This window comes from Triturus cristatus, chromosome 1_2 (assembly GCF_964204655.1).
Source record: "Triturus cristatus chromosome 1_2, aTriCri1.1, whole genome shotgun sequence".
Classification (NCBI taxonomy): Eukaryota; Metazoa; Chordata; class Amphibia; order Caudata; family Salamandridae; genus Triturus; species Triturus cristatus.
Window position 1 is genome coordinate 1,147,041,672 of NC_140580.1, and position 26,164 is coordinate 1,147,067,835.

The following is a 26,164-nucleotide window of genomic DNA, read 5'->3' on the forward strand; positions in this document are numbered from 1 at the left end:
ACAGGACTATACTATACTTACCTAGTCACTGCTGGCACACGGCGGGTGCAGGGGAGGTGGGCGCCACTCTACTCTGTGTGACAATCGCTAATAGCATCCGGACGATTGGTCTGAAGGCCTGCTGTTGGTTGGAGTAGACACCCATTCTGTATGTGTGGTATGGAGAGCCACGGGTAAACTGCCGGCAGGCACGGACTGTTACCCCTGAATACCAGATATCATTGTTTATCACACCTGCCCCTATTGGAACATTGAGAACTCCTGCTGGCTGCGGTGCCTGAGTCACTACCTGCCTGACACTTGTTCCCTCTCTGACAGGTCTTCATTTGCTATGGGGAGGACAGTTAAAGCTCAATCCCGCCTCACTTTAGAGGCACGCAAACCCAGTAAAATGCCACAAAAGGCTGCCTCAGACTCTGAAGCAGAAGCTCCGGGAGGTGCGGACGGCCCATCCACGCTGGAAGTTACCCTACTGGCAATGCAAAAAAGCCTCCAATCTATTGAAGGTACTATGGCGGTCGTGAACCACAGACTTGACCACATGTCCTCCCCGCTGGAAAAACAAAACACCAGAATGCGGAAGATTGAGCAGCGAGTCTCCACCACTGAAGATGGTTTGAGTGAGGTGTCGGGCAAGACCCTCGATATGGAGAAAGTACTGACACTGATACAGGCAAAGAATGAGGATTTGGAGGCCAGATCTCGTTGCAACAATCTTTGAATTACTGGCCTGCCGGAATCGACAAACACTGGGAGGATGGAGACCTACATTGAGACTTTGCTTAAAGATATCTTTGGCCCCGAGAATCTGTCTACCATGTTCATTGTAGAGCGGGCACATCGCTCACTGGCGGTGAGGCCGGTGCCGGGGGCTTCGCCCCGCCCCATCATCGCTCGCAAATTAAACTACAGGGACCGTGACTGCATCTTGAGGATGGCCAGGGAGAAAGACGCTATTGAGCATCAAGGGGACTCTCTATCTTTTTTCTCAGATTTTACGGTCGCTGTCCAGGCTGCTAGGAGAGCGTTCGGAGCTGTGAAGAAATTCCTCCACAATCTTTTCCAACCCAAGGCCGCGATGGAACACGCTAAGAAACTGAAACGAAGGAGGCGAGAGTCTCGGACTGATCCAGAGGAGGAGGAGCTGTGATATGCATTGTGATTGGAAGCTGCGTTTCATATGTTGCCTACAGTTCTGCTGGCTAACCAAATAAAGTCTTTTGCAGAGTTTAGAAATTGTAGCTTAGGTTGACCAGAGTTCACTGCGTGCTGCACTGCCCAAGTTCACAGAAATGTGTAGGATGTACGAAGTATTTTCGCATTTTCAATCCTGTTCTTTAGCACAGGTATATAGCCCGGATTAGTCTACCCCTCTCACTTGCGGACCGTGTTGTGGTGACTAAAATGACCAATATGCCAAAACTACTATATCTCTTTGTGAATATTCCTGACCATGTCTGTCTTTAAGGTGCTGCAGACGGCCCTATTGTCCTTTGTCTGGGATACTCTGGTACAACCATTTGACCGTGGGGGCTTCGAAGCCTCTATTATCTGTGCGTGAAAGTGCAATTTGCGCATTATTGGTTCTTTGCCCAACGTTTCCTTCCTCATACTGTAATAGAGGCCGATGCAATACTCCCCTTGCCAGTAGTGGCGGCTGCACTTTTGGGTGGTGGTGGAGGCCCCCGGATGGAAATTAATCTGGTACAGTGCACGGCCTGGGCTTGGCAGGCATTGGCTAAAAGGGCACGGCTGCCTTATCTTTATGCCCCTACATTACCGTTGGCGGCGCACCCTAGCATATCAGCGGCACAAGAACGTTCTGCGTTGCACACACTGCAAATGGTCGGGGTTACACAGATGGGAGATCTCTACAAACCGGGTTGGTTCCGCTCGCTGTCGGACGTGCAACAGGGCGGAACGCATAGCTTCATGCTGGATTTCACGTACGTGAGAGTCCGACAGGCGGTCAGAGACATCTACCCTGATTACCCAGCAGAGCGGCAGCCACTGCGAGCAATGCAGGCAGTGCTTGCCGGAGAGGAACGTAAGGGCCTGATTACCAAACTATATTCCGCATCCCTCCGCAAGCGGGAGGTGGAGCAGCATCCCTCATACACCAGGTGGAATGCTGCGTTTGGGGGAGGGTTGTCTGCAGCTCATTGGAAATCCTGTTGCAATCTGACTGGGCGCCTTACGGCTAACTGCAACCTTCGCATCATTCATTTTAAATTCTTACACCAGCTCTATTATACTCCCATGCAATTGCACAAATTTGGGGTGCGCGACACGGCTTGCGGTGTGGACAGCCAGATGCTGACTTCTTACATCTCTCCTGGCTGTGCACAGGAATAGCTGATTTTTGGAATGAGGTTGCGGGTGTGTTGTCTGATGATATGCTAGAACAGGTGAGATGTACGCCGGAATTGTGCCTGCTGGGCAATGTGACGTCTTTGAAACCTTGCAATAGGAGGTTAGTTGCTGTGGCGACACTATAGGCCAAACGAGCTGTGGCGATGTGCTGGGGAGGAAAGGGGTTGCCCACGGTTCGAAGGTGGATCAGGGATATGGTTTATTGTCGGGAGCAGCTTGAAGTGCATGCGGAAGAACTGCCCGAATCGTCCCGACCCAAAGATTTCTGGGCCTCACTAACATTGTACCGCCTGAGTCACCCTGATCTGTAATTTGCCAAGCACTTAGACTTATGTTATGTAGATGCCTAATGCTTTTAAATTCACATCAAAGGGCCCGACACATGTGTACCTCTAGGAAGTGATGACACTTTATTTATACAAGTAATATTGTTGTAGTGCCAGAGGGGGGGAGTGGGGTGGGGAGGGGTTCTCTGTTTTTTGGGGGATGATTGCCACATATTTGTTTCCTATATATGCTGACACATTGTGTAACTCTATATCGCTTGCATTGACTCTGAAACCGTGATGATGTTGACTACTATGTGAAGTTTTTGTATTGACGCAAGCTTCAATAAACAAATAATAAAAAAATTAATAAAACCAAGCCTCCCAACCCAACCATACTGATGCCTGGTGTCAAGCGCTGCAGCCTTATTTTACAGAGAAGTTTGTAACTATTTAGTAGAACATAAATCTAGAGATTTGTGGTTGTGGTGACATCCAGCTCCTCCAAATTCAAAACTTAGATATTCATGAAGTGCCCCCAAATGCAGGTAAGGTTGCATCTGAAACCTGAATTTTATAAGTTATGTGCGAGGTCTTTTTGCATTATATGTGCGAATCTTCTTTCACTCGGAATACTTCTGCACTGTCTTGAGAGTGCTGAATAAGGCATGGGTGACCCTCCACTGAGCGGGGTTCGAGTCAGCAGCCCGTCCCTGTTGTCTGTAGGCACCTCCGGTATTTTTCCCAGTGTCCCGCTTGATCTTTATTTCTCTTTCTCTTCATTATTTCGTCCTTTTATTTTGTCTGCCTACTGTGGTTCCCCCTCGCTGTACAATATCCTTGGTGCAACAACATTAATTGTTGCATGGTTAAACACTTATAATGCCCCAAAGGTGAGACCTATTGGCTATGCCAATGCTTTCCTTTTTTAAAAAGACAAGCAGTGCTATCAGGCTCCGGCTGCCACTTAAAGGTAGAGAGAGGTGTGTAGAGAGGTGTGTAGAGGGAGAGGTGTGTAGAGAGGGAGAGGTGTGCAGAGAGGTAGAGGGAGAGGTGTGCAGAGAGGTAGAGGGAGAGGTGTGTAGAGAGGGAGAGGTGTGTAGAGAGGTAGAGGGAGAGGTGTGTAGAGAGGTAGAGGGAGAGGTGTGTAGAGAGGTAGAGGGAGAGGTGTGTAGAGAGGTAGAGGGAGAGGTGTGTAGAGGGAGAGGTGTGTAGAGAGGTAGAGGGAGAGGTGTGTGTGTGTAGAGAGAGAGAGGTATGTGTGTAGAGAGAGAGAGGTATGTGTGTAGAGAGAGAGAGGTATGTGTGTAGAGAGAGAGAGGTATGTGTGTAGAGAGAGAGAGAGGTATGTGTGTAGAGAGAGAGAGGTATGTGTGTAGAGAGAGAGAGAGAGAGAGAGGTGTGTAGAGAGAGAGAGGTGTGTAGAGAGAGAGAGAGGTGTGTAGAGAGAGAGAGAGGTGTGTAGAGAGAGAGAGAGGTGGGTAGAGAGAGAGAGAGGTGGGTAGAGAGAGGTGGGTAGTGAGGTAGAGAGAGAGGTGTGGAGAGAGAGAGGTGTGGAGAGAGAGAGGTGTGGAGAGAGAGAGAGAGGTGTGTGTATAGGGGGGAAGGGTGTAGAGGGGGAAGGGTGTAGAGGGGGAAGGGTGTAGAGGGGGAAGGGTGTAGAGAGAGAGAGAGAGGTAAAACATAAACATAAAACCTGGAGCCCTAATTGTAAACCACAAAGTCAGTTTCCATAGGGACTTGCGTAAACATGTTTTGAATTTGTTTACAGTAATTTAGAAACTGCTAATTTTTAGATTCTTTTTACACTAAACTTTTTTTTATGTTTTCTATATAGAACCTATTTCAGCAGGAGAAACAAAAGGCTAGAGATCTTGCAAGGCTTTGGGCGAAGAATGTTCATGTGACCATTGTAGTAAGGAATAAGTCTCTATGAGCTTCCTGGTTTTAGACAATCTGAGGCCATTAAAAGCCCTTTACAAAACCCCAAACTAAAATAAAAAATTAAATTAAATTTAGAAACTGGAACTTAAACTTCCTTCCTCTACCAGGTTATGAAACTCCTTAGTGATTTAGGAAGTACTTATTATTAATGCACCCGATTACTGTTTTTACTGATTTGTTTTTACAGATACAGTCAGAACACCACCTGTTTCTCTGTATGTATTTATTTTTAAATCGTGGAAAGAAATTGAAGATGAGCCTTCTTTTGGGTTATTTTCAATGCGGTAAGTCATCAATGAGAGACCAAAGGCTGTGTCCACTGTCAGAGAAGGGACTTAAAAAGGTTTTTCTAGTGAAGCTTTACACAGCTGCAGACATACATATGTTTACACTACAATGCTAATTTTTGTATACCAGTGATGCACCGTGTATGCCTTCTTATAACACTAAAGCCCAAAGGGTACCCTCGGGCAAAGGTGCCATCATGAGTTAAATAGAAGTGGAAATATACTAACTGCAGCTTCACTTTTTCAGAAAACATAAAATAACTATGGATAAATGCACGTAAAACATTTAACAATAAATATGGATAAATGCAGATGGAAAAGTTGAAAGAGTAAATTCCTTAAAACCGTGAATCCTGTTAATGATGTACGATGGGGGTGTTTTGTTCTATTTTATAGCTGTAAACAACTTCTTATAATGGTGAAAAGAAATGAATGCGCAGAGCGCTTCATGTAGTGTTCATTCCTTTAAAAGTACTCAGTAGACAACCAGAAATAGTTAATCAGGGATGAAATCGCTCAAGCTTTAAGAAGCTATTAGGAGGGGCTCTGGCGGGAAAACCCGATGGAGGCCAGCAGCAGGACTGCTTCCTCCCTGGAGCGCGAGAGAAGCTACAATCACTTTAAATATGTTTGACACATCCTGCGCCGTTCTCTTTCTTTGCCATGTACCTGCCAGTTGCTGATTTTTGTTTGTTCTTGTGACAGTGGCAAACGGGAATAACTCCCATGGCGTGGTTGGAACCGCTGCAAGTGGTGGCTGCGCTTTTACTTCGTTCTTGTGTTGCTTCCAAAAGAGGAGTTTCTACGAGTTAATAGATATTGTGCCTCACACTTTAAATCCACAGCGTTATTGTAGACAGATAAAGACACAAGCATTGGCGGCGCAGCGAAAGTAAAAGTAATCGCGGCTGTAAGGGTGCCGCGAGATGGTGCCTGTGCTCGTAAGCGCGGGCCTGCACGTGTGACAGCAAGCTCTAGGCCACCACCAAATGTGTGTGGTAGCATTTTCTGAAGCCCGTTTACAAAAATCTCGCCAGAACAGCGAATGCGCTGGCTCAGGCGAGACCTAAAAAGTGAGTTCTTAAATATGAACTGGGAATTATTCCTGCTCCTACACAGATGACAATGCTATTAGTTAACTAAGAGGCAAGCCAGGGATCATGTTTAACGTATATATGGATTAGATTCTTGTTCTACATGGAGCAAACATTTAGTTAAGTAAATAAAGAGTTTTTTTGTACAGCAGAAATAGTGTACTTGAATATTTGAAGGTGCTCTTTTATGTGGCGGTAAAGAAAAAGGTGGCTTCATAAGACAAAATATTTGCCTCGGATCACACAATTTGAGACCAGTTCAAGGGTCAAGTACATTACAGTTAGAGTAGATTATTAAAGTTACTAGACCTGCAGGTCTAGTAACATTTTTATGATTTTTCGAGTCGGGCATACACCCTCCCTCTATTGCGGTCATTAAGTCTAGTACATACCGATGCTGAATCACCATGAGGTGCATTGCTCTCAGTTCTTCCTTGATTAACTAAAGGCTAAGCTTAGTGCTTTTCATAATTTTAAGCAACTCACACCTGGTAATCTGTAACCACCAGGCATTAGCTTTTGTCTGCATGGTGAAGAAGTGTATGGAACCTCCCGCCGAAACTTGTGTGTCTGAGAACAGTCTGAATTCTTCTGAAAATGTTCTTGCACTGAGCCCAGCAAAATGACATGGGTCGGGTGTGTATAGTTACGAGGAAGCAAAGTCCGCGCCTTCCAGTGATGAGCTGAGTGTAGGCAAACTCGCCACACTGCCTGTACGTATCCATCAGCGTGGCGGTGCCCCCTGTCTTATCCGTAATATGCAGGATTGTGCCACAGTTTTTATTCGTGCCCAGTGGGAGGGTTCCTTTACCTCTGAAGGAGTTGCCCCTTCCCTTCTAGCCAAGTGTATCCACCCACCCGGTATCCCAGATTTCCTGACAAGGGGTGTCTATGCTTTTGTTCGACCCTCCCCTACGAGACTCATTTCCCTTTGTAGCATCGTGCTGCACAGACCTACATAGGAGCACCATGTCTGAGGTCTACTTGTTGTTAAAGAAGACTGCCCCAGATACGCTAAGAGCAACCCTTGGACCACAAATGGAGGCAGAAGCGGACATGTTTGTGCATTCAGTTGGGGGTTTTGTGATCTCCAAGAATCGGTTCTCTGGGAAATCTTGGGGCCAAACAACATCCTCCCCTATGGTGGTGCCCTTTCTGCGCATCCTGTATAGCTGTTTGAATATCGTTAGGCTCCGTGAAAAGGTATAGAGCTGTTGGGTTTGTTTTGCAACTGGCCAGCTTCATTACTACTCTGTGGGGTCTACCTTGTTGGGCTGGATTTTGGCCCTGATTGTGCATAGGTCTAAGTGGAGAAGGAATTTTGCTCTTTAAGGGTCTACCTCTTGGGACAAGTAAAGTCGATCTGCGCATACTGCATGCGGTTTCGGCGAACAGACTTAACAGGACCTAGTTGATGTCTTGGAGCCCTCGATGATCATTTGCTGATACCACATGTTGTGGAAAAGGGCACTGTGTATTGCATTTGGAATACTAGCGCTTGAGTTGGTGTCATTTATAAGTGACATGGGAGAGATCCCTACACAAGCGCTGCTATAGATTCCGAACACACTCCATTTGGCTTTGTGGTTCTTTAGCAGCATATAGGTGCAGCAGCACCCAAACTACACAGAGGGTATATAGAAGTACAAAAATACATATTTCGTTGCTGAACGTTGCAGGTCTCTGATATGGATCCATGGGAGATGTCTGTGGTCCTCTGGTTATTGGGTCTTTTCGTTCAACTGTTCGATCAAAAACTTTCCTAGTGCAGTTCGTATGTTCGATTCAAACGCTTTGGATCAGTGTTGGTCAGGGGCGGAACACAGGCCACCGCAGCCCCCCCCCCTAGCTCCAGAGGGCCCTCTCAGCACAGCACTTCGTCCGGAGAGCTCCTGAGTGAGTCCGGAGGGTGCCCCTCCAAGTACCTTGCAGGGGGGCCACCTCAGGTTTCATTACGCCACTGGTGTTGGGGTGAGGAGGTGGCAGCTGATAAGGTGATGCACTTTGGAGGTTCGATTGAATCCTTGACTTCCGGGCCAAGGCCAGCACTCTCCCCAGCAGCTCCGACTGATTGTCTTCTGCGCCAGCAGCTGAGCCCTCCACTGAGCAGGGTTTGAGCGAGCAGCCCGTCCCTGTTGTCTGTAGGCACCTCCGGTATTTTTCGCAGTGTCCCGCTTGATCTTTATTTCTCTTTCTCTTCGTTATTTCGTCCTTTTATTTTGTCTGCCTACTGTGGTTCCCCCTCGCTGTAATGCCCATAGTTGCTTGCATATCCCCTCTGCTCCCGCCGCTGCTGCCCCTGCGGCCCCCCCGACTTGGCTGCTCCCGCCCCCCTCCCCTACATATGGCGACCGCTGTAGGGTGCGCGTAAGGCAAGCCGGTCTGCCAGTGCCAGACCCCTGGCTCCCGCAAGAGCAACCACACCTGATGCCGATACGACCTCAACACCGACCGATCATCCAAATGTTTCCAGGCCTCCCCGAAGCTCACCCACGGACCCTTCTCCTGCCGAAGCTGCAGCTTCACTGGACACCTGCATGTCCTGCCCCACCCACCAGGTCAGGACGCAGCCATCTCAGATGTATACTACTCAACACCCGCTCTGTCCACAAGCACACCATCATACTCTGGGACCTACTCTACTCAGCTTTCCCAGACGTCGCCTTCCTGACCGAGACCTGGATGAACCCCTCCTCGGCGCCCGACATTGCCATAGCCACCCCGGGCGGCTACAAGATCACCCGAAGTGACTACCCCAACAGACCAGGAGGAGGAATCGCTATCGTCCACAGGAACACCCTCAGAATCTCGACCAGCACCGAAGACCCCTCCAGCACCGCCGAACACCTGCACTTCCAGATCCACACCGACCCCCAACACCACCCTCAGAGGAACCCTCGTCTACAGACCCCCCCCGGACTCCGACCACAGTTCTGCGACTCCATCTCCGACATCGTCAGGACACACGCCCTTGCTTCCACAGACCACATCCTCCTCGGAGACCTGAACTTCCACCTCGAACGCCAACAACAGCAACTCCATCAACCTGCTCGAAAACCTCGCCAACCTCGGACTCAAACAGCTCGTCACAACTCCCACCCACTCCGCCGGGCACACGCTCAACCCCATCTTTTCCGCCAGCAACCATGTCACCTTCAGCCACACCACCGAACTCCATGAGACCGACCGCCGTTGCATCCACTTCACCTTCAAGAAACCCCCCCTCGCACCACCACCCCAACGGATCCCACATTGCAGCTGGAACAAGGTCACCGAAGACCAGCTCATCACCACCCTCGCTTGTGACCCACCAACCGACACAGCTGCCCCCAGCCTCAGGCATTGGATCGAGGACTGAGCCAACACTCTCGCCCTGATCAAGAAACCCTCAAACAGACGCACTGACAGAAAGGCCAGCTGGTTCACCACCGACCTCCAAGAATCCAAGCGGACTTGCCGAAGACTCGAAAAAAAGTGACGCCACGAACAGACACCGGACAACCACGCAGCCTACAAGAATGCCAGCCGCAAGCACCACCCACTCATTCGACCACCAAAAAGACCTCCTTCAAGGAACTCATTGAAAACAACGCGCACAACAGCAAAAAGTTCTTCAACATCGTGAAGGAACTCTCCAACCCCAGCTCCTGCTCCAACAACATCCCGTCGTCGCAAGACCTATGCGACTCCCTAGCCACCTTCTTTCACCGCAAGATCGCAGACATCCATGACCGTTTCAACACCCGGACCATCCCGACAGCCACCGACACCGCAGACTCACCGCCCCCCAGCCACTGCAACCTTCTGCTCTCCTGGACCCACGACGACGACACCGTCAAAATCATGAACATCATCCACTTTGGCTCACCATCCGACCCCTGGCCTCATCACATCTTCAACAAAGCGAGCTCCATCATCGCCAACTCCAGAAGACCATCAACAGCTCCTTCAAGACCGCCACCTTCCGGGAAAGCTGGAAGCACGCCGAGATAAACTCCCTACTCAAGAAACCCAAGTCGGACCCAAAGGACCTCAAGAACTTCTGGCCCATCTCCCTGCTCCCGGCCAAAGTCATCGAGAAGACTGCCACCAGGCAACTGACCCACCTCCTCGAGGAGAACAACAACTTGGACCCGTCCCAATCCAGTTTCCGCAGCAACCACAGCACCGAAACCACCCTCATCGCTGCCACTGACGACATCAGGACCCTCCTGGACCTCTCGGCTGCCTTCAACACCGTCCACCACCACACCCTATGCACATGCCTCCACGATGCAGGGATCCGCGACAAAGCCCTGGGCTGAATCGCCTCCTTCCTCACTGATAGAACCCAAAGGGTCCGCCTCACTCCATTCCGTTCTGAAGCCACCATGATCACCTGCAGAGTACCCCAAGGATCATCCCTCAGCACAACCCTTTTCAACGTCTACATGGCACCGCTCGCCAACACCGTCGATCACGCAACCTCAACATTGGCTCTTACGCTGACGACACCCAGCTGATCCTCTCTCTCACCAAGGACCCAGCCACTGCCAAAACCAACCTCCACGAAGGAATGAAGAACAGTCGTCTGAAACTGAACTCTGACAAGACAGAGACCCTCATCCTCGGCTCCACCCCCTCCGCCTGGGACGACTCTTGGTGGCCCACCGCACTGGTAGCTCCACCGACCACGCACGCAACCTGGGGTTCATCCTGGACTCATCGCTCTCAATGACCCAGCAAGTCCACACTGTCTCCTCCCTCCTACTTCAACACCCTTCGCATGCTTGGCAAGATCTAAAGATGGATCCCCACCGGAACCAGAAGGACGGTCACCCAGGCCCTCGTCAGCAGCAGACTGGACTACGGCAACGCCCTCTATGCGGGAACCACGAGCAAACTCCAGAAAAGACTACAATGCTTACAGAACACCTCCGCACGCCTCATCCTCGACATTCCCCACCGCACCCACATTACAGCTCACCTGAGAGACCTGCACTGGCTCCCAGTCAACAAGAGGATCACCTTCAAGCTCCTCACCCGCACTCACAAAACTCTCCACAACGCCGGTCCAGCATACCACAACAAACGACTCACCTTCTACACCCCGAACTGCCAGCTCCGCTGACCTTGCCCTCGCCAATGTTCCACGCATCCACAGGACGACAACCGGCAGCAGATCATTCTCCTACCTCGCCACCAAGACATGGAACCCCCTCCCCACCCACCTGCGACAGACTGAGGACCTGCTGACCTTCAGAAGACGTCTCAAGACCTGGCTGTTCGAGCAGTAGCTACACCCCCCTCCTCCCCTCAGCGCCTTGAGACCCTCACGGGTGATTAGTGCGCTCTACAAATGCTTGATTGATTGATTGCAGACCTGTTGGATAAGACCATGGTTCATTTGTTAAATCAGAAAAACATTGTATGTGCACCATTGTTAATGATCTTTTTGTTCAGGGTTCCTGTATTTCCCTTGAGGGGTGTGTTCTCCACACTCCCATTATGCAATTTTTTAGTGAAGCACCCGAAGGTGGCCATCATCATGGTATCTTTTGATTGTTAAGGTTCAAAGGTGTCTTATGGGTGATATGGAGAATTAATCTATTTTAGGAGCCTCTGTACCTATCTGGGTTGTTGGATTCATGATTTATGTTTATGGAGTGGTCTTTATCATAGGGGTGGATTGTATCCGATTATATCTAGGGTTTTGTAGACATCAGTTTTCCAAGACCCTGTTTCTCCTGATGAGTGCATGGCAACATGCTATCTGTGCGGGTTGCTTTAAACATGCACAGGACTGAACAAGGAGGAGGTGTGTTGCTGCAGAGTGTTGTTCAGTGGGTGCAACGTTCCCCAAGATCGCGTGTCTCTGCATGCAACGTGCCCCTCTCGTGTACTGCCAGATATCTCGATCCTAATCTTTCTCTGGAGACTTAGTTTTGGGCTAGGCTAACTAGGCTAACTTTGGACTACTTTTGTTGTTTTTGAACATTTACCTAGACCCTGTGTGATCTGCTATCTCACTTACCATGAGGGTTGGAACGTTGCTCCCATGTACCCCTGATCGAGCCATCTTGTGGTGCCTGAGGTCGTGGCTCACTGCTTTCTCTGTATGGTGTAAGTGAGGCTTGGTATGTTGGCTAATAGCTAGGCCTGATACGGCGTGCATGCCTTCTGTGTTCTACTCAAGTCTGGACCTGTGATGGACTCTGCGCCCCCCTTCCAGTCTTCCAGGCACGCCCTTCAGACCACGTCTTCTTCTTCATGGTGTTTGGTTCTGTTGTTTCTAGCTTGCAGCTTGGGACTTCCTACTAGCAGGCATGATTCTGTTGCCATTTTGAAACCCAGAGGAATGACAGAGAAAACACTGCTGAGAACCTATGAATGTGGGGAGCCCTGGCCAAGGCACAGAACCCTTTCCAAACTTTTTCCCTAGAGATGACGACTGGACTGGGACTGCCTCGAAACTCAGACGTCTGGGTAAGCTGGTGAATCTCCCGATGGACTCGACACCGTGAGGGTCAATTTATTGGCTCTTGTGTGTTTGCGTGCAGGTTATGGGATCATCACTATCCCGGGCGTACAGAAACCTGATTCCCGCCGCCACTTGAGGAAAGCTTTGTTTTAGAAATGAAATGGGGTACCACTATTTGCTGGAGGCATTTAGTTTAAATGGGTGCTGTTGGGGCTACACAGCATGATGGGACTTTGGACCTCGGCCAGATGCCTGAGAATGATGACCTTTTGATCTGGTTATTGAAACCTGTCCCATTGACTTAGGACACTGGGGCATGGGTGACTGCTTTTTAAGCACTTTGCCTTAGAACCGCCTGCCCCTCATCAGACTGCCCTCCCCTGGGGTGTGGTCGGCCAACCCCACCCTGGGGGAATCAGCTGTAGAGGGGGCCTTGGTTCCTGCAGGTGGCAAACTCTAGTGAGGATACCCGATCTGCACATATAGCAGCCCTGAATCCTTAAATGCAAGTAAATGTTTGTATTCCCAAGGCTGTCTTATTGGTCCTTGTAGGAAGGTGGATATCTGACTATGGTTACCCCCAACTTTTTGCCTAGTGTCTAGCTGGTTTTTCGACTTAGTTGGCCTGAGATCCTGCCATCCAGGGTCCTAGGCTGTCTGCTCTCTCTTTAAAATGGACTCCATGTACCCTAGGTACATACACAATTGGGAGGGATCACCTTATCAGCCCCTGTACAGTGTACCATAGGTACCCAGGGCATAGGTGTACTCTAGGCCTACCAGGGCTGAAGCATGTATTGTGCCACCCCTGGCCTGGCCTAACAATTTGACACAACTGGCTGATCACTCCGCTGGGGTAAGTTGGTGTATCCACCTCTTACTTAGGTGTAGTATACCTATACCTAACCTTAAATGGGACACATGTTAACCTATAAGTTACTCCTATGGCAGGCCTTAACAATCCTGGAGGCAGAGTGCTTGGTTCCATGTGAGATGGTGCTCTGGCATGAGCTGAGCCTGTCTGCAGTGGTCGGAACAACTTCCTTCTACCGTTTCCAGATATCGCCATACCATATACTCTTAAGTGCATTATGAACCTCGCGGTTAAATGCTATCTTTGGTTTGGCTTTATCAAAACATGTTGAGTAAGGTGTCATACGAATTGGAATACTAACCCCTCGCCAATTCTGGCGACGGGGTTAGCATTCCACCCTTCTAGAGGGACACGACATGTACAGATCCTGAAACCCGGGTAAAATCAGACATAGCCTCAGCTCCACAAAATGGACGCTGCCACCACCGACACAAGTCTGCCCTCCTGCTGCTGGGAGTCCTTCCAGCTTGGGAGACGTGGACAAAGGGTTTCCTGCCAGGGGAGGTGCGAGCACCACCCCAGACAGGATTTTGTGTATTGGTCAGGTAGGGCTTGAATAGAATCAGACATGCCTGAGGCTCACAAGGAGCCTCGGTGCATATGCCAGTTCAAACCGGTCCTGGGGCACACCAGCCCCAGACCTGGGGCAAGCTGGACAAAGGATTGGGGGTGTAACCACCCCCCTTCCTGGTCCCACCCTTAGGGAGGGACCTAGCAGGTAGTCCGGCCCCTAGAATCCGCTTAAAGGTAGGAGCTGTGTCCTAAGACTTCAGACATTCTGGAATCAACTTGAAACTAAGAAGAAGACGGGAACTTCGACGTTCTGCTGCACAGAAGACTGAAGGAAATCTCCCCTATGGTCAGGGAGTGACCATCTTGCTAACGCAAGCACCAACCAGCGAATCGACGTCTGCTTTGCCGCCGCCTCCCGCCGGAGCCCGAGCCCAGAGACCAACAAGAACTGGACCTCCAGACCTCTCACAGCCCGATTCACAGTCCCTGCAAAGAAGGAACCCGTGGAGGCACCGAGACACGTGGAGCCAGCCATCTTGGAAGACACTCGACAAGCTGCAAGCGCGACAACAGAGGCTCCCTCCGAGTTGTGCTTTGGGTCCTGAGATGCCCAACACCCGAGCAGCATCTGCACCAAAGGTGAGCCCTCCAGCATCTCCACGATCTGTGTGGGGCCCCTCTGCACTTTGCGACTCGACGCGCCTACCCGGTCCCTGGCCCGTTGGCTAGTGGCCATCTTGGCGACCCTTTTTGAAAACTACGACGCTGGTCTGGTTGCTCCAGACTGGCCCCTGCTTCCCTCCAAAGGAGCAGCCCCTCTGACCTTGCTGGTCAGAGTTACAAGCTTTCTTCAATTCCTGCGACTCCTGCTTTTGCCAAGGCTTGTTTGCTTTTTTTGAGTCGCCGACACCGCCGACAGCGAGAGCCTGCGTGGGACAGCTCGTGAACCGACTCCTGGACGTCGTCGACCTTCAGGGACCACGTGGCTGCAGAGACAAGCTACACCTCTTCACCTGTTTGCACCCGACATCGCCTGGTACCTACCTGGTGCCACGCCGGTCACTGGCTAGTGACTGTGAACACTGTCCCCTCTGCTTACAGGTCTTCTACAACTCCGATCCATCCTTGGATCCACCGCATCTCTTCTGGACCGACCGCCTGCAGCATCTTTGTCATCAGGCTCCATTGAACAGATAGACGAAACCCGACGCACTTCGAGACCTATGCACCCGCTTCCTGTGGGTGAGGTAAAGCTGGCACTCCGGTGCACAAGTGTAGAGTAACATCTCTAGTGTCTAGGTTTGAAGTCTTGAATTCGTAGTCCAACCAGAAGACCCTTCTAGCAGTAACTTTTGAACTTTTACGCACCCATTGAAAACCTATGGGAGCCCGCGTGTAACTTTCCTCACTGCACACACGACCCGTGGACCTCCTGGTCACTAACTGAAGTTAGCTTCTTGTAGGCCCAGCGATTCTAGAGGCCCTAGGCCTTTTTCCTTTCCTGTTCGTGGTACTTATACCACTATTTTAGTATATGGTTTGAGCGGCCACCAGGGCCTATCCATATAAAGTGCAACTTCTGTATATTGTACTACTTTCTTGTTTAACGATTTGTGCTCCGGTGCTCATAAAGAGTCTAGGGGATACTTTGAGTAATAAATACATATATATTTTGAATATATATCTGTGTGGTGTCCTTTCATTGGTATAAAGGGGGGTTACCTATGGTAAAACAGCTTGCTTAAACGAGTTTAGCCTCAAAGACTGCTTAGCCTATGCTACCACTAGGGCAGCTGGTCCGAAAAGGTTGACTTACAACCACACCATAAGGGTTGCTTGGCATGGTACAAGGTGGTCACTTTAATTAGTGAACAGCATATACCAGGCCAACTTCTCACATTGGTGAGCAGCGGTTGGGATTTGAGCTTACTGTGTTTTACCTCTGTAATCTCTTTGTTACCAATTGAAAGATCATACAGGTACCTTTAGGTACATATAAAACAAGATTAGTTATATACTTAAGTTCTACTGAACTTATTTGTTGTAGAGCAAAGGGAGTAGCACACCCTGACTATAACTACTAGATAGGTTTAGTAGGAAAACCCAAGTGTAGGTAGATTGCAACACATCCACCCACACTTAAGAGCAATGGCTGGGGCAGAGGGGTCCAATGTACCCATCTCTGTCGAGAGTGATCCCCAGATGGCACCAACCATCTTTGCTACCCTTAATCAAAATGAGCTCAGGCAGTTGGCAAATATCAGGGGCCTTAAACAGCCCAGGAACCCTACCTCTGCTGAACTCAGAGAACTCTTACAAGCTGATGAAGATCAGAGAGCTCTCAAGAAAGCTTCCCAGTTAGACCCCTCAGGGACTGGAACAGGAGGCCCTCCTTCTGAAGATGCTACTGAAGTGCCCCTTTCTAACAGTCGCCCCTTAGTTGAGAATCAGCCTACAGATGATGAGGATCAGCATAGGGACAAGGATGACAAAGGGGATGAGTCTGATAGTAGTAGCAATTCTGATGGGAGAAATAGCCCAGTGCCAAGTGTTATACTTGGCTCAGCTAACTTAAGGTCCCTAGGGAATGACAATGGGTTTCTCCCATTTAATCTCCCCAGTGGACTTAACCAGGGGTTTGGGAGACAGAGGAATCACTCAGGTGGCTCTGATGCCTCTCATGCCTCTAGAGGCTCTCAGGGTCATTCCAGAAGAAGGATGACCAGCCCTCAGAGGAGGGAGCATGAGGCCAGAATGCAGGAAGCTCAGCTGAGGATCAGGAAACAGGAGCTAGAAGTAGCCCTGATGGAAGAGAAACTGAACAAGGCTAGGCAACCTAGAGAGAGTGGGTCTATACCCACTGGTGGCAGCATTGTCCCTAGGGACAAAGATAGGGTCTTTGATAATAGGAACCTGTCCAAGGTTGTGCCCCCCTACAAAAGTGGGGATGATATCCACAAGTGGATGACTGCTCTTGAGAGAGCCTGCAAAGTGCAGCAGGTTCCTGAGGACCAGTGGGCAGCAATCTTATGGCTCTCCTTTGAAGGTAGAGGCAGAAATAGACTCCTCACTGTTAGAGAGGAGGATGTCAGAAACTACAGAGCCCTGAAGAGTGTCCTGGTTGATGGGTTTGGCTTAACCACTGAACAGTACAGGTTAATGTTCAGAGATACCCAGAAGGCACAGACTCAGGACTGGTCTGAATATGTTGAATGTGCCACTAAGGCTTTGGAGGGTTGGTTGCTGGGAAGTAAGGTTTCAGATTATACAGGATTGTACAATTTGATGATGAGAGAACAGATTTTAAGTAACTGTCAAAACCAGCTTCTCCATCAACACCTGGTAGACTCAGATTTGACCTCTCCCCAAGAATTGGGAAAGAGGGCAGATAAATGGGTCCGGACCAGGATCAGGCCTAAAAATCAGGGTGGTGACCAAAAGAAAGATACCACCAAGACTCAAGAGAAGGGTGGGGATAAAACAAAAGAGAAATCTTCCTCAGGGCCCCACAACTCCACACAGGGTGGTGGGTCCTAAGCTCCCTCCTCTACCACAGTTAAAAAGCCTTACTGCCATGAGTGTAAAACTCCTGGGCATTGGAAAACTGACAGCAGTTGCCCAAAGGCTAAAAACAAAACTGTTCCTCCAATTACTCCTGTCACACCACCTATTACTGTCAGCAGTAATCCCCCAGGTGGTGGGAGTGCCCACAAAAACTTGGGTGGGTTTTCTTGGGGAACACAGGGGGACCCTGGCTTAGCCAATTCCCCTACAGCAACTACTCTTGTCTGTGATGGTGGCATGGGGTTTGCCAACTTCACTGCCTGTCCCAACACTTTGGGTAGGTACAGACAGGAGCCCTGCATCAATGGTAGAAAAGCTGAGGCCTACAGAGACACTGGAGCTAGCATCACTATGGTGGCCCATTGGCTAGTTCCCTCTGAGCAGCTTTTGCCTGGTTTCTCCTACCAGGTAACTAACATTGATGGCCAACAGAACAGTCATCTCATGGCAGAGGTATGTCTCAGCTGGGGATGTGTCACTGGCCCTAAAAGGGTGGCAGTGTCCCCAACCTTGCCTGTAGACTGCTTACTGGGGAATGACTTAGAACTCTCAGCTTGGGCTGGAGTTGAAAAAAACACCCTTTCTAAAATGGTAGGCCTTTCACAAAAGGGTAGTGGGGTTGTGCTAGCCACAACCCTTGTCCAAGTAGATTTCCTCCCTGAAAAGGTTGGAAGGGCAGTGGTAGCCACAGCCCAGGCAAAGACAGACTTCCCTGTAGAGACTGGCAGAGCTGTGACAGTCACAGCTCAAACCCAAACTGAGTGCCCCCCTGAAAAGGTTGGCAGGACTGTAATGGTCTCAGTCCATACTCAGACTGACATAGGTGTAGTGAAGCCTGAAACTATGGATCACTCCACACAAACAGAGTAGTGGGGAGGAAGAAAAGTCTCCCTCTCCCCAGACATTAGGAAAGGGTCAGCCTCCCCGGGGATCTGACCCCACCCCTTGCGAAAGAACTGCCCCAGAGGAAGCCAAGCCTAGCCTGGCAGAGCCTCTGATGTCAGTGGACCTTTCCAAGGTGGGACCCAGTCTGGTGCAGGTAGCCTGCCTCTTCTACCCTGCCTCAGTCAGCCCAGGGCTGCAGAGGTCAGGGAGGCCAGTGGCCCCCAAGAGGGCCCCTGTCCACAAGAACCCCCCCATCAAAAGAATGAGGATTGCCTGGCTAGTAGCCCTAGCCAGGTGATGGTTAAACACATTCCTGAGGGATCCCCTGTACAGGTAGTTAGGGACCTCCCCCAGAGGGATTCTGTTGGGCACAGGCAAACATGGGACCTTAGGGCCCCAAACCTGACCTGTCCCCCCAGTAAGCCCACAAGAGGGACCCAGCCTCCAGCTTTAGGTAGCCAGAGGCTGACCCTGAGAGCACAGTGCAACTCAGTTAAAGAAAGAAAGGCATCCATGGTGGAGGATGATTGGAGGAAGCTGAGGCCTCACCTTGAGGACACTCACTTCAGTACTCCATCTCAACACCAGCCTTTTACTTTGCAAAGACACACCCAAGGTAGAGATGCCCTATGGTGGAGACCCTGTGATACCTTTAGGTTAAGGGATTGCTTAGTGGACCATGAGACAGGGGGTAACCATGCCAGTGCTGGTTCTTCCTTATATGGCCACTTGGGCAATAGAGGCTTACCTGGTCAAGGACAGCCTTATCTCCCTTCGTTTGGTGGGGGGGGGGGGGGTTGTGTAGGAAGGTGGATATCTGACTATGGTTACCCCCAACATTTTGCCTAGTGTCTAGCTGGTTTTTCGACTTAGTTGGCCTGAGATCTTGCCATCCAGGGTCTCAGGCTGTCTGCTCTCTCTTTAAAATGGACTCCATGTACCCTAGGTACATACACAATTGGGAGGGATCACCTTATCAGCCCCTGTACAGTGTACCATAGGTACCCAGGGCATAGGTGTACCCTAGGCCTACCAGGGGCTGAAGCATGTATTGTGCCACCCCTGGCCTGGCCTAACAATTTGACACAACTGGCTGATCACTCAGCTGGGGTAAGTTGGTGTAACCACCTCTTACTTAGGTGTAGTATACCTATACCTAACCTTAAATGGGACACATGTTAACCTATAAGTCACTCCTATGGCAGGCCTTAACAATCCTGAAGGCAGAGTGTTTGGTTCCATGTGAGATGGTGCTCTGGCATGAGCTGAGCCTGTCTGCAGTGGTCGGAACAACTTCCTTCTACCGTTTCCAGATATCGCCATACCATATACTCTTAAGTGCATTATGAACCTCGCGGTTAAATGCTATCTTTGGTTTGGCTTTATCAAAACATGTCGAGTAAGGTGTCATACGAATTGGAATACTAACCCCTCGCCAATTCTGGCGACGGGGTTAGCATTCCACCCTTCTAGAGGGACACGACATGTACAGATCCTGAAACCCGGGTAAAATCAGACATAGCCTCAGCTCCACAAAATGGACGCTGCCACCACCGACACAAGTCTGCCCTCCTGCTGCTGGGAGTCCTTCCAGCTTGGGAGACGTGGACAAAGGGTTTCCTGCCAGGGGAGGTGCGAGCACCACCCCAGACAGGATTTTGTGTATTGGTCAGGTAGGGCTTGAATAGAATCAGACATGCCTGAGGCTCACAAGGAGCCTCGGTGCATATGCCAGTTCAAACCGGTCCTGGGGCACACCAGCCCCAGACCTGGGGCGAGCTGGACAAAGGATTGGGGGTGTAACGACCCCCCTTCCTGGTCCCACCCTTAGGGAGGGACCTAGCAGGTAGTCCGGCCCCTAGAATCCGCTTAAAGGTAGGAGCTGTGTCCTAAGACTTCAGACATCCTGGAATCAACTTGAAACTAAGAAGAAGACGGGAACTTCGACGTTCTGCTGCACAGAAGACTGAAGGAAATCTCCCCTATGGTCAGGGAGTGACCATCTTGCTAACGCAAGCACCAACCAGCGAATCGACGTCTGCTTTGCCGCCGCCGGAGCCCGAGCCCAGAGACCGACAAGAACTGGACCTCCAGACCTCTCACAGCCCGATCCACAGTCCCTGCAAAGAAGGAACCCGTGGAGGCACCGAGACACGTGGAGCCAGCCATCTTGGAAGACACTCGACAAGCTGCAAGCGCGACAACAGAGGCTCCCTCCGAGTTGTGCTTTGGGTCCTGAGAAGCCCAACATCCGAGCAGCATCTGCACCAAAGGTGAGCCCTCCAGCATCTCCACGATCTGTGTGGGGCCCCTCTGCACTTTGCGACTCGACGCGCCTACCCGGTCCCTGGCCCGTTGGCTAGTGGCCATCTTGGCGACCCTTTTTGAAAAGTACGACGCTGGTCTGGTTGCTCCAGACTGGCCCCTGCTTCCCTCCAAAGGAGCAGCCCCTCTGACCTTGCTGGTCAGAGTTACAAGCTTTCTTCAATTCCTGCGACTCCTGCTTTTGCCAAGGCTTGTTTGCTTTTTTTGAGTCGACGACACCGCCGACAGCCTGCGTGGGACAGCTCGTGAACCGACTCCTGGACGTCGTCGACCTTCAGGGACCACGTGGCTGCAGAGACAAGCTACACCTCTTCACCTGTTTGCACCCGACATCGCCTGGTACCTACCTGGTGCCACGCCGGTCACTGGCTAGTGACTGTGAACACTGTCCCCTCTGCTTACAGGTCTTCTACATCTCCGATCCATCCTTGGATCCACCGCATCTCTTCTGGACCGACCGCCTACAGCATCTTTGTCATCAGGCTCCATTGAACAGATAGACGAAACCCGACGCACTTCGAGGACTATGCAACCGCTTCCTGTGGGTGAGGTAAAGCTGGCACTCCGGTGCACAAGTGTAGAGTAACATCTCTAGTGTCTAGGTTTGAAGTCTTGAATTCGTAGTCCAACCAGAAGACCCTTCTAGCAGTAACTTTTGAGCTTTTACGCACCCATTGAAAACCTATGGGAGCCCGCGTGTAACTTTCCTCACTGCACACGCGACCCGTGGACCTCCTGGTCACTAACTGAAGTTAGCTCCTTGTAGGCCCAGCGATTCTAGAGGCCCTAGGCCTTTTTCCTTTCCTGTTCGTGGTACTTATACCACTATTTTAGTATATGGTTTGAGCGGCCACCAGGGCCTATCCATATAAAGTGCAACTTCTGTATATTGTACTACTTTCTTGTTTAACGATTTGTGCTCCGGTGCTCATAAAGAGTCTAAGGGATACTTTGAGTAATAAATACATATATATTGTGAATATATATCTGTGTGGTGTCCTTTCATTGGTATAAAGGGGGGTTACCTATGGTAAAACAGCTTGCTTAACACGCTTAAACGAGTTTAGCCTCAAAGACTGCTTAGCCTACGCTACCACTAGGGCAGCTGGTCCGAAAAGGTTGACTTACAACCACACCATAAGGGTTGCATGGCATGGTACAAGGTGGTCACTTTAATTAGTGAACAGCATATACCAGGCCAACTTCTCACAGTCCTTCTTTGATTTTGGTACAGTTAACTCTTGGGAAGTGAGTGAAAGGGTAGTATTTTCTCTAGATGGTTATCTTACTGCATGCTTGGATTCTGTGTTTGTGTGAAGACATGACCTGTCCAGAAAGTTATCCCACCCTGCCGGGCCTTTGGCCTCGTCTCTTTTGGGCTGAGTTTCCCGCCAGCGGTTGCTGTTGCCACATGTTTGTCCAATTACCTGATCCCTGTTGTGCGGGAGCAGCATCTGACTGGCCTCCCTGTGGTTGAATATAAGGTTCATTCGGGTTTCCCTGGGCTTGGTTTTGTGGATTAGGATTTTTTGGTGGCTGACCCTGGCCCATCGATAGCTGTTTGTGGTATGCTTTGAACTGGCACCTGTCTGCCAGGTGGCCCATCCTGTGGCAGTAGTAATATTCCTTAGGGTCTGGATGCTGCCAACTTCACTGGCGTCTTCTGCTATAGCTAGGTTGAAACCCTCTGGGGTTTTGCGGTAGAGCTCCCTTCAAGGATGATGCCATTAGCACACTTGTGGCCAATGCCCCTCGAGGGCTGTCTTTTTCAATTTGTGTTGGACCAATTTAGCAGTGTCTCCCTGGGCTTGCTCCTGTTTTTCTCTATACTTCTCTTGCTTCTTTTGTGATAATGCAATATATGGGCTTGTATCCCCACCAGGGTTTGGTGTCTAGCCCAACCACGTTGTCCAGTCCCTTTTTGAGGATATTGTAAAAGAATGCAACTTGTGGGCCCGTGTCATTCGATGGCTGTCCTGTCTCTCGTTCCCTCATTCTATCCAGAAAATGGGTGATTGTCTCCCCTGGCTTCATAGTCTCTGCCTTTAACCTTCTGGTCTCCCCTGGCTTCATAGTCTCTGCCTTTACCCTTCCTACATCAGGGCAGTCGGGGAACATCTCCCTCAGGGCTGTCCATATTCTGTGCCTGTATGAATCAAACCTGGCCCGTCATGCACTGTGTCTGTCAGCGAACTTGCTGGGATGTGAACTTGGGCGAATGCCGTGTTAGTCTGCTCGCTTATATTACTTGGCAGGCTTTTGATATTGCCTATTGCTAGGTTTTTTCCTGCAGTGTTCTTCTCAAAACATGAGATCCATTTCCCCGCTCCATCCAGCAAAGGTGATAACTTTGTCCTTCATCCTTCCTAATCCATTTGAGCCCACAGCACATAGATTGTCCCTGATGTGGGCTTCTGTAGCAGCGGGTACAATTTGGCTCTGGGTAACTCTGCTGGTTTCTCCCTAACACAACGATCCCATCTTCTTAGGCATTCCTGCATGTAGGGGAAGTTCCACTTGGGATCTTTCCCTCCATGTCAGAAGAAATCTTCCGCTACGGCTATGTCTTCTGATTCGAATGATCCCTTCTCTGGCTAAGGTCTGTTGTACATGTTCATTCGGGCTAGCAGGTGGCAGAATGGCTGTGCAAAGGCTTCCTCATACTCCTCTGGGGTCAGTCTATCTCGTGCGTTCTGGTGGAGCAGCGTAAGTCTTCAGCACTGCTCCCCTTGTGCGCACGCAAAGGTGCTATTCTGTTTTTCCTGTGTCTTGGTTGGGTCAGCACCAGACTACATTGGTCTCTTAATTCACGGTCAGCCCCTCTCCTACGTTGAACATTTGGGAAGGCTTGGATCCCAGCCAGAAGCCTTTCTTCCAATTCTACCTCAGACTCTTCCCCGATTGGTGCCCTGTGTCCACCCTGCTCTCCTCATGTGTGGGGAGCGCTTCTGTGTTTTCTCGCTGTGCTTCCTGGATGCAAGCTCTTTCTCGTTCCCTCCTTAGGTTGTGCCATTCTCGCACCTTCCGTCTAGGTTACCTCATTCACTCTGATCTATGCCATGTTCTTTTCGGACAGATTTTGCTCTCAAATTCATTTTCTCTTATTTCCTTGGCTACCTGGACAAGTCCTGTAGCTCCACCCTTGTCATCGGGTCCCGGGAACTGGGGTTCCCTTCCTCACTCCCGCTAGCGGTATTACGGTCTAGAACTGCCTCAAATCTCCCTGTCACTCCTGTGTGTGCCTCGAGCATTGTCTCTGCCCCGCTGGGGATCTGTGTGTTGGGTGCTACAGCACAGGAGGGGTCAAACTGCTGGGTACCCTTGTACCTGACTGGTGTTGCTCTATGACTGCTTGGGACTGCTGGCCTGTTAGTCTTTCATTCCTGGCTCTAATCGCTCGTTCGGTGGGAGGCACGCCAGCTTCCACTATCTGTGCATTGGAATGACCTAATGCACGAAGAGTGGGCCAGAGTGCCTCCATACCTGCATATGGTGGTGGAGGTGCTGATGTCTTGTTTGCTATCGTGCAGGACTGTTGATCTGGGCTTCCTCAAAGTTGGCCCGTAGTTCTAATATTGCTTGCCTCCTATCTTTCTTTTGGCTTGTGTATTTGTATGTCTGTTCTCATGTGTTCAAGTATGTTGGTGTTGAAAGTTCTCTCCGTTGGCCAGGGAAATGCATGTGCCTTGTGTGTGCATGCCATTCTTGGCAAACCCTATTACATTTTTTAGCCTGTGTGGGGAACCTGGTGAGCATGTGTTTTATTGGTCTCTTCATAAGTTTACTAGTTTTAGGGAATAAGATACCTTAGCTTTTTTGTTTTAGCGACTCTGGTTTCGATCTGAATCATGGGGAAAATATACACGGGGGTTACTGCTTTTAATGACTTTACTATGAGCTAAGTGCTAGCTGCAGGTGCATCAAAAGATTCAACCTGGACATTTTATAAACACAAACAACAATGCATATGAAGGTCACAACCTTGAAGAAATGCATGAAAAACAGTATCTGAACTATATTGCTTTGATGTCTAATACAGGTTGTGAGAAATAGCAGCTCCCTCATATGAAACATTGAATCTTTGACAAAAGCACTCCACTTGTGCATTCATGGTTGTCTCATAGCAGCTGCATGACACAGTGCACCTCTATTCCTCCTGTTGTGTGGGAGCACACCCAGCAGGCGAAGCAGGTCATTGTGCACTCGTCTGCGGCTTCTTGTTTGAGAGCTCTTGGGCTGCTTTTCTTGGCTTTTTCTCTCCAATATCTCCCCCTACACCCCTCCCCAGATTTAGTTTTTATTTGGCCTCTTTCGTTGCATAACCTGAATATATCTTTAGTGATGACACTGAAATGGATGAATAATTTCACTGGTTTCTCTTTCAGGGTAGGCTCATCTGTTGAAGCTGGCGTTGACCTGGGGCTGTCTTCGGAATATGAGGCGGCACTTTGCCAACTTGAGGAATTTATTCCAAATGCCCGGGGCAAGAATCACCGTAACATCAAAGAAAATTTCCGATACGATTTGGAGCGGTTTCAGCAATTCAAGAAGCAAGGCATGTGGGAAAAGCTGTATGTGAGATGAGTGAATATTCTTACCAAATGAAGTATGTAACTCAGAGCAGTCCGTGTTGAATGAGTCCCCACTATTGCTCTCTGAGACAGTAAATTTGGTTCCTAGAGATGGCATTGAGAAAGAGAAGAAACATTTTGGTGACCGCACTGATGACATGAAACCACACATGTAAATAGTGCAACCATCTTTCTGTGAGACATGAGAAACATGACATTTAAGAGTTACAGGTCTGTGTGTAATTAGGAGTAAGGTATAGAGTGTCATCTTTTCCCTCTTCCAAGGTTTGGCTACCACCGGTTGTGTGTGTTTTGTTTCCACTGCATGGATGACTGTGACGTTTGCTCTCCTGAGGTTGGTAAAAGTTATAGCAAGCTTCTAAAGTCTGCTAAAGGGAGATGCAGTCTGCATGTGGCTCGTATGGATCCCTTGTTGTACTGCCTACCCCTCAGGGACTCTTTGAGTTGCCCCTCTCTTGCCCAAAACCTGACTCCTGCACTACTTGGTTAGAGGTGAACCTGAATGTCACTTTAGGGATGGTCCCGAGGACCTGGGAGAGGGGAGCGTGAATCCCAGGTATTCTACTGTTACTTTTAAAATACATGTGATTCATGGAGGGTTATTTCCTTTGACCGGGCTTGTATCTGTTGCTTCGTCTCCATCAGGAATCTGTCTGCATTTATCTCCACGAAACATTAGCGCAATCAATTTTCAGGATTGTCTGGCAGCACAGTGTGGCCAGGAGATGCCATCCTCACACTTCCATGGTGTTGTCTGCTTATTAGAGAATGAATATACTGTCCACTGCTCTTAGAGCCCTGAGTGCTTCCACGTAGATGTTGAACCTGGTTAGAGGAAATGGGTCCAAATCATGAGGTCTACTTTGTCACGGTCCAAAATCTCCTCCTGTGGAATCTGTCCAGCAATACAGTCGATTCAGAACTGTTGTGATTCTCTAAAACCCGAGGAATTCTCCTGGAAATACACAACAGAGGTAGATTTCCAGG

General features: G+C 49.8%; 1 protein-coding gene across 4 annotated transcripts in view; it reads left to right on the forward strand.

Annotated features, from left to right (window-relative positions):
- TTF1 (transcription termination factor 1) overlaps positions 1 to 26,164 on the forward strand; it is a 202,559-nt gene that overhangs the window by 56,680 nt on the left and 119,715 nt on the right. For all 4 annotated transcript variants that reach the window (XM_085613916.1, XM_085613918.1, XM_085613917.1 and 1 more), the window contains one exon: positions 24,971 to 25,140. In XM_085613916.1, coding sequence (XP_085470042.1) covers positions 24,971 to 25,140 — 170 coding nt within the window. The remainder of the gene's footprint in view (positions 1 to 24,970; positions 25,141 to 26,164) is intronic.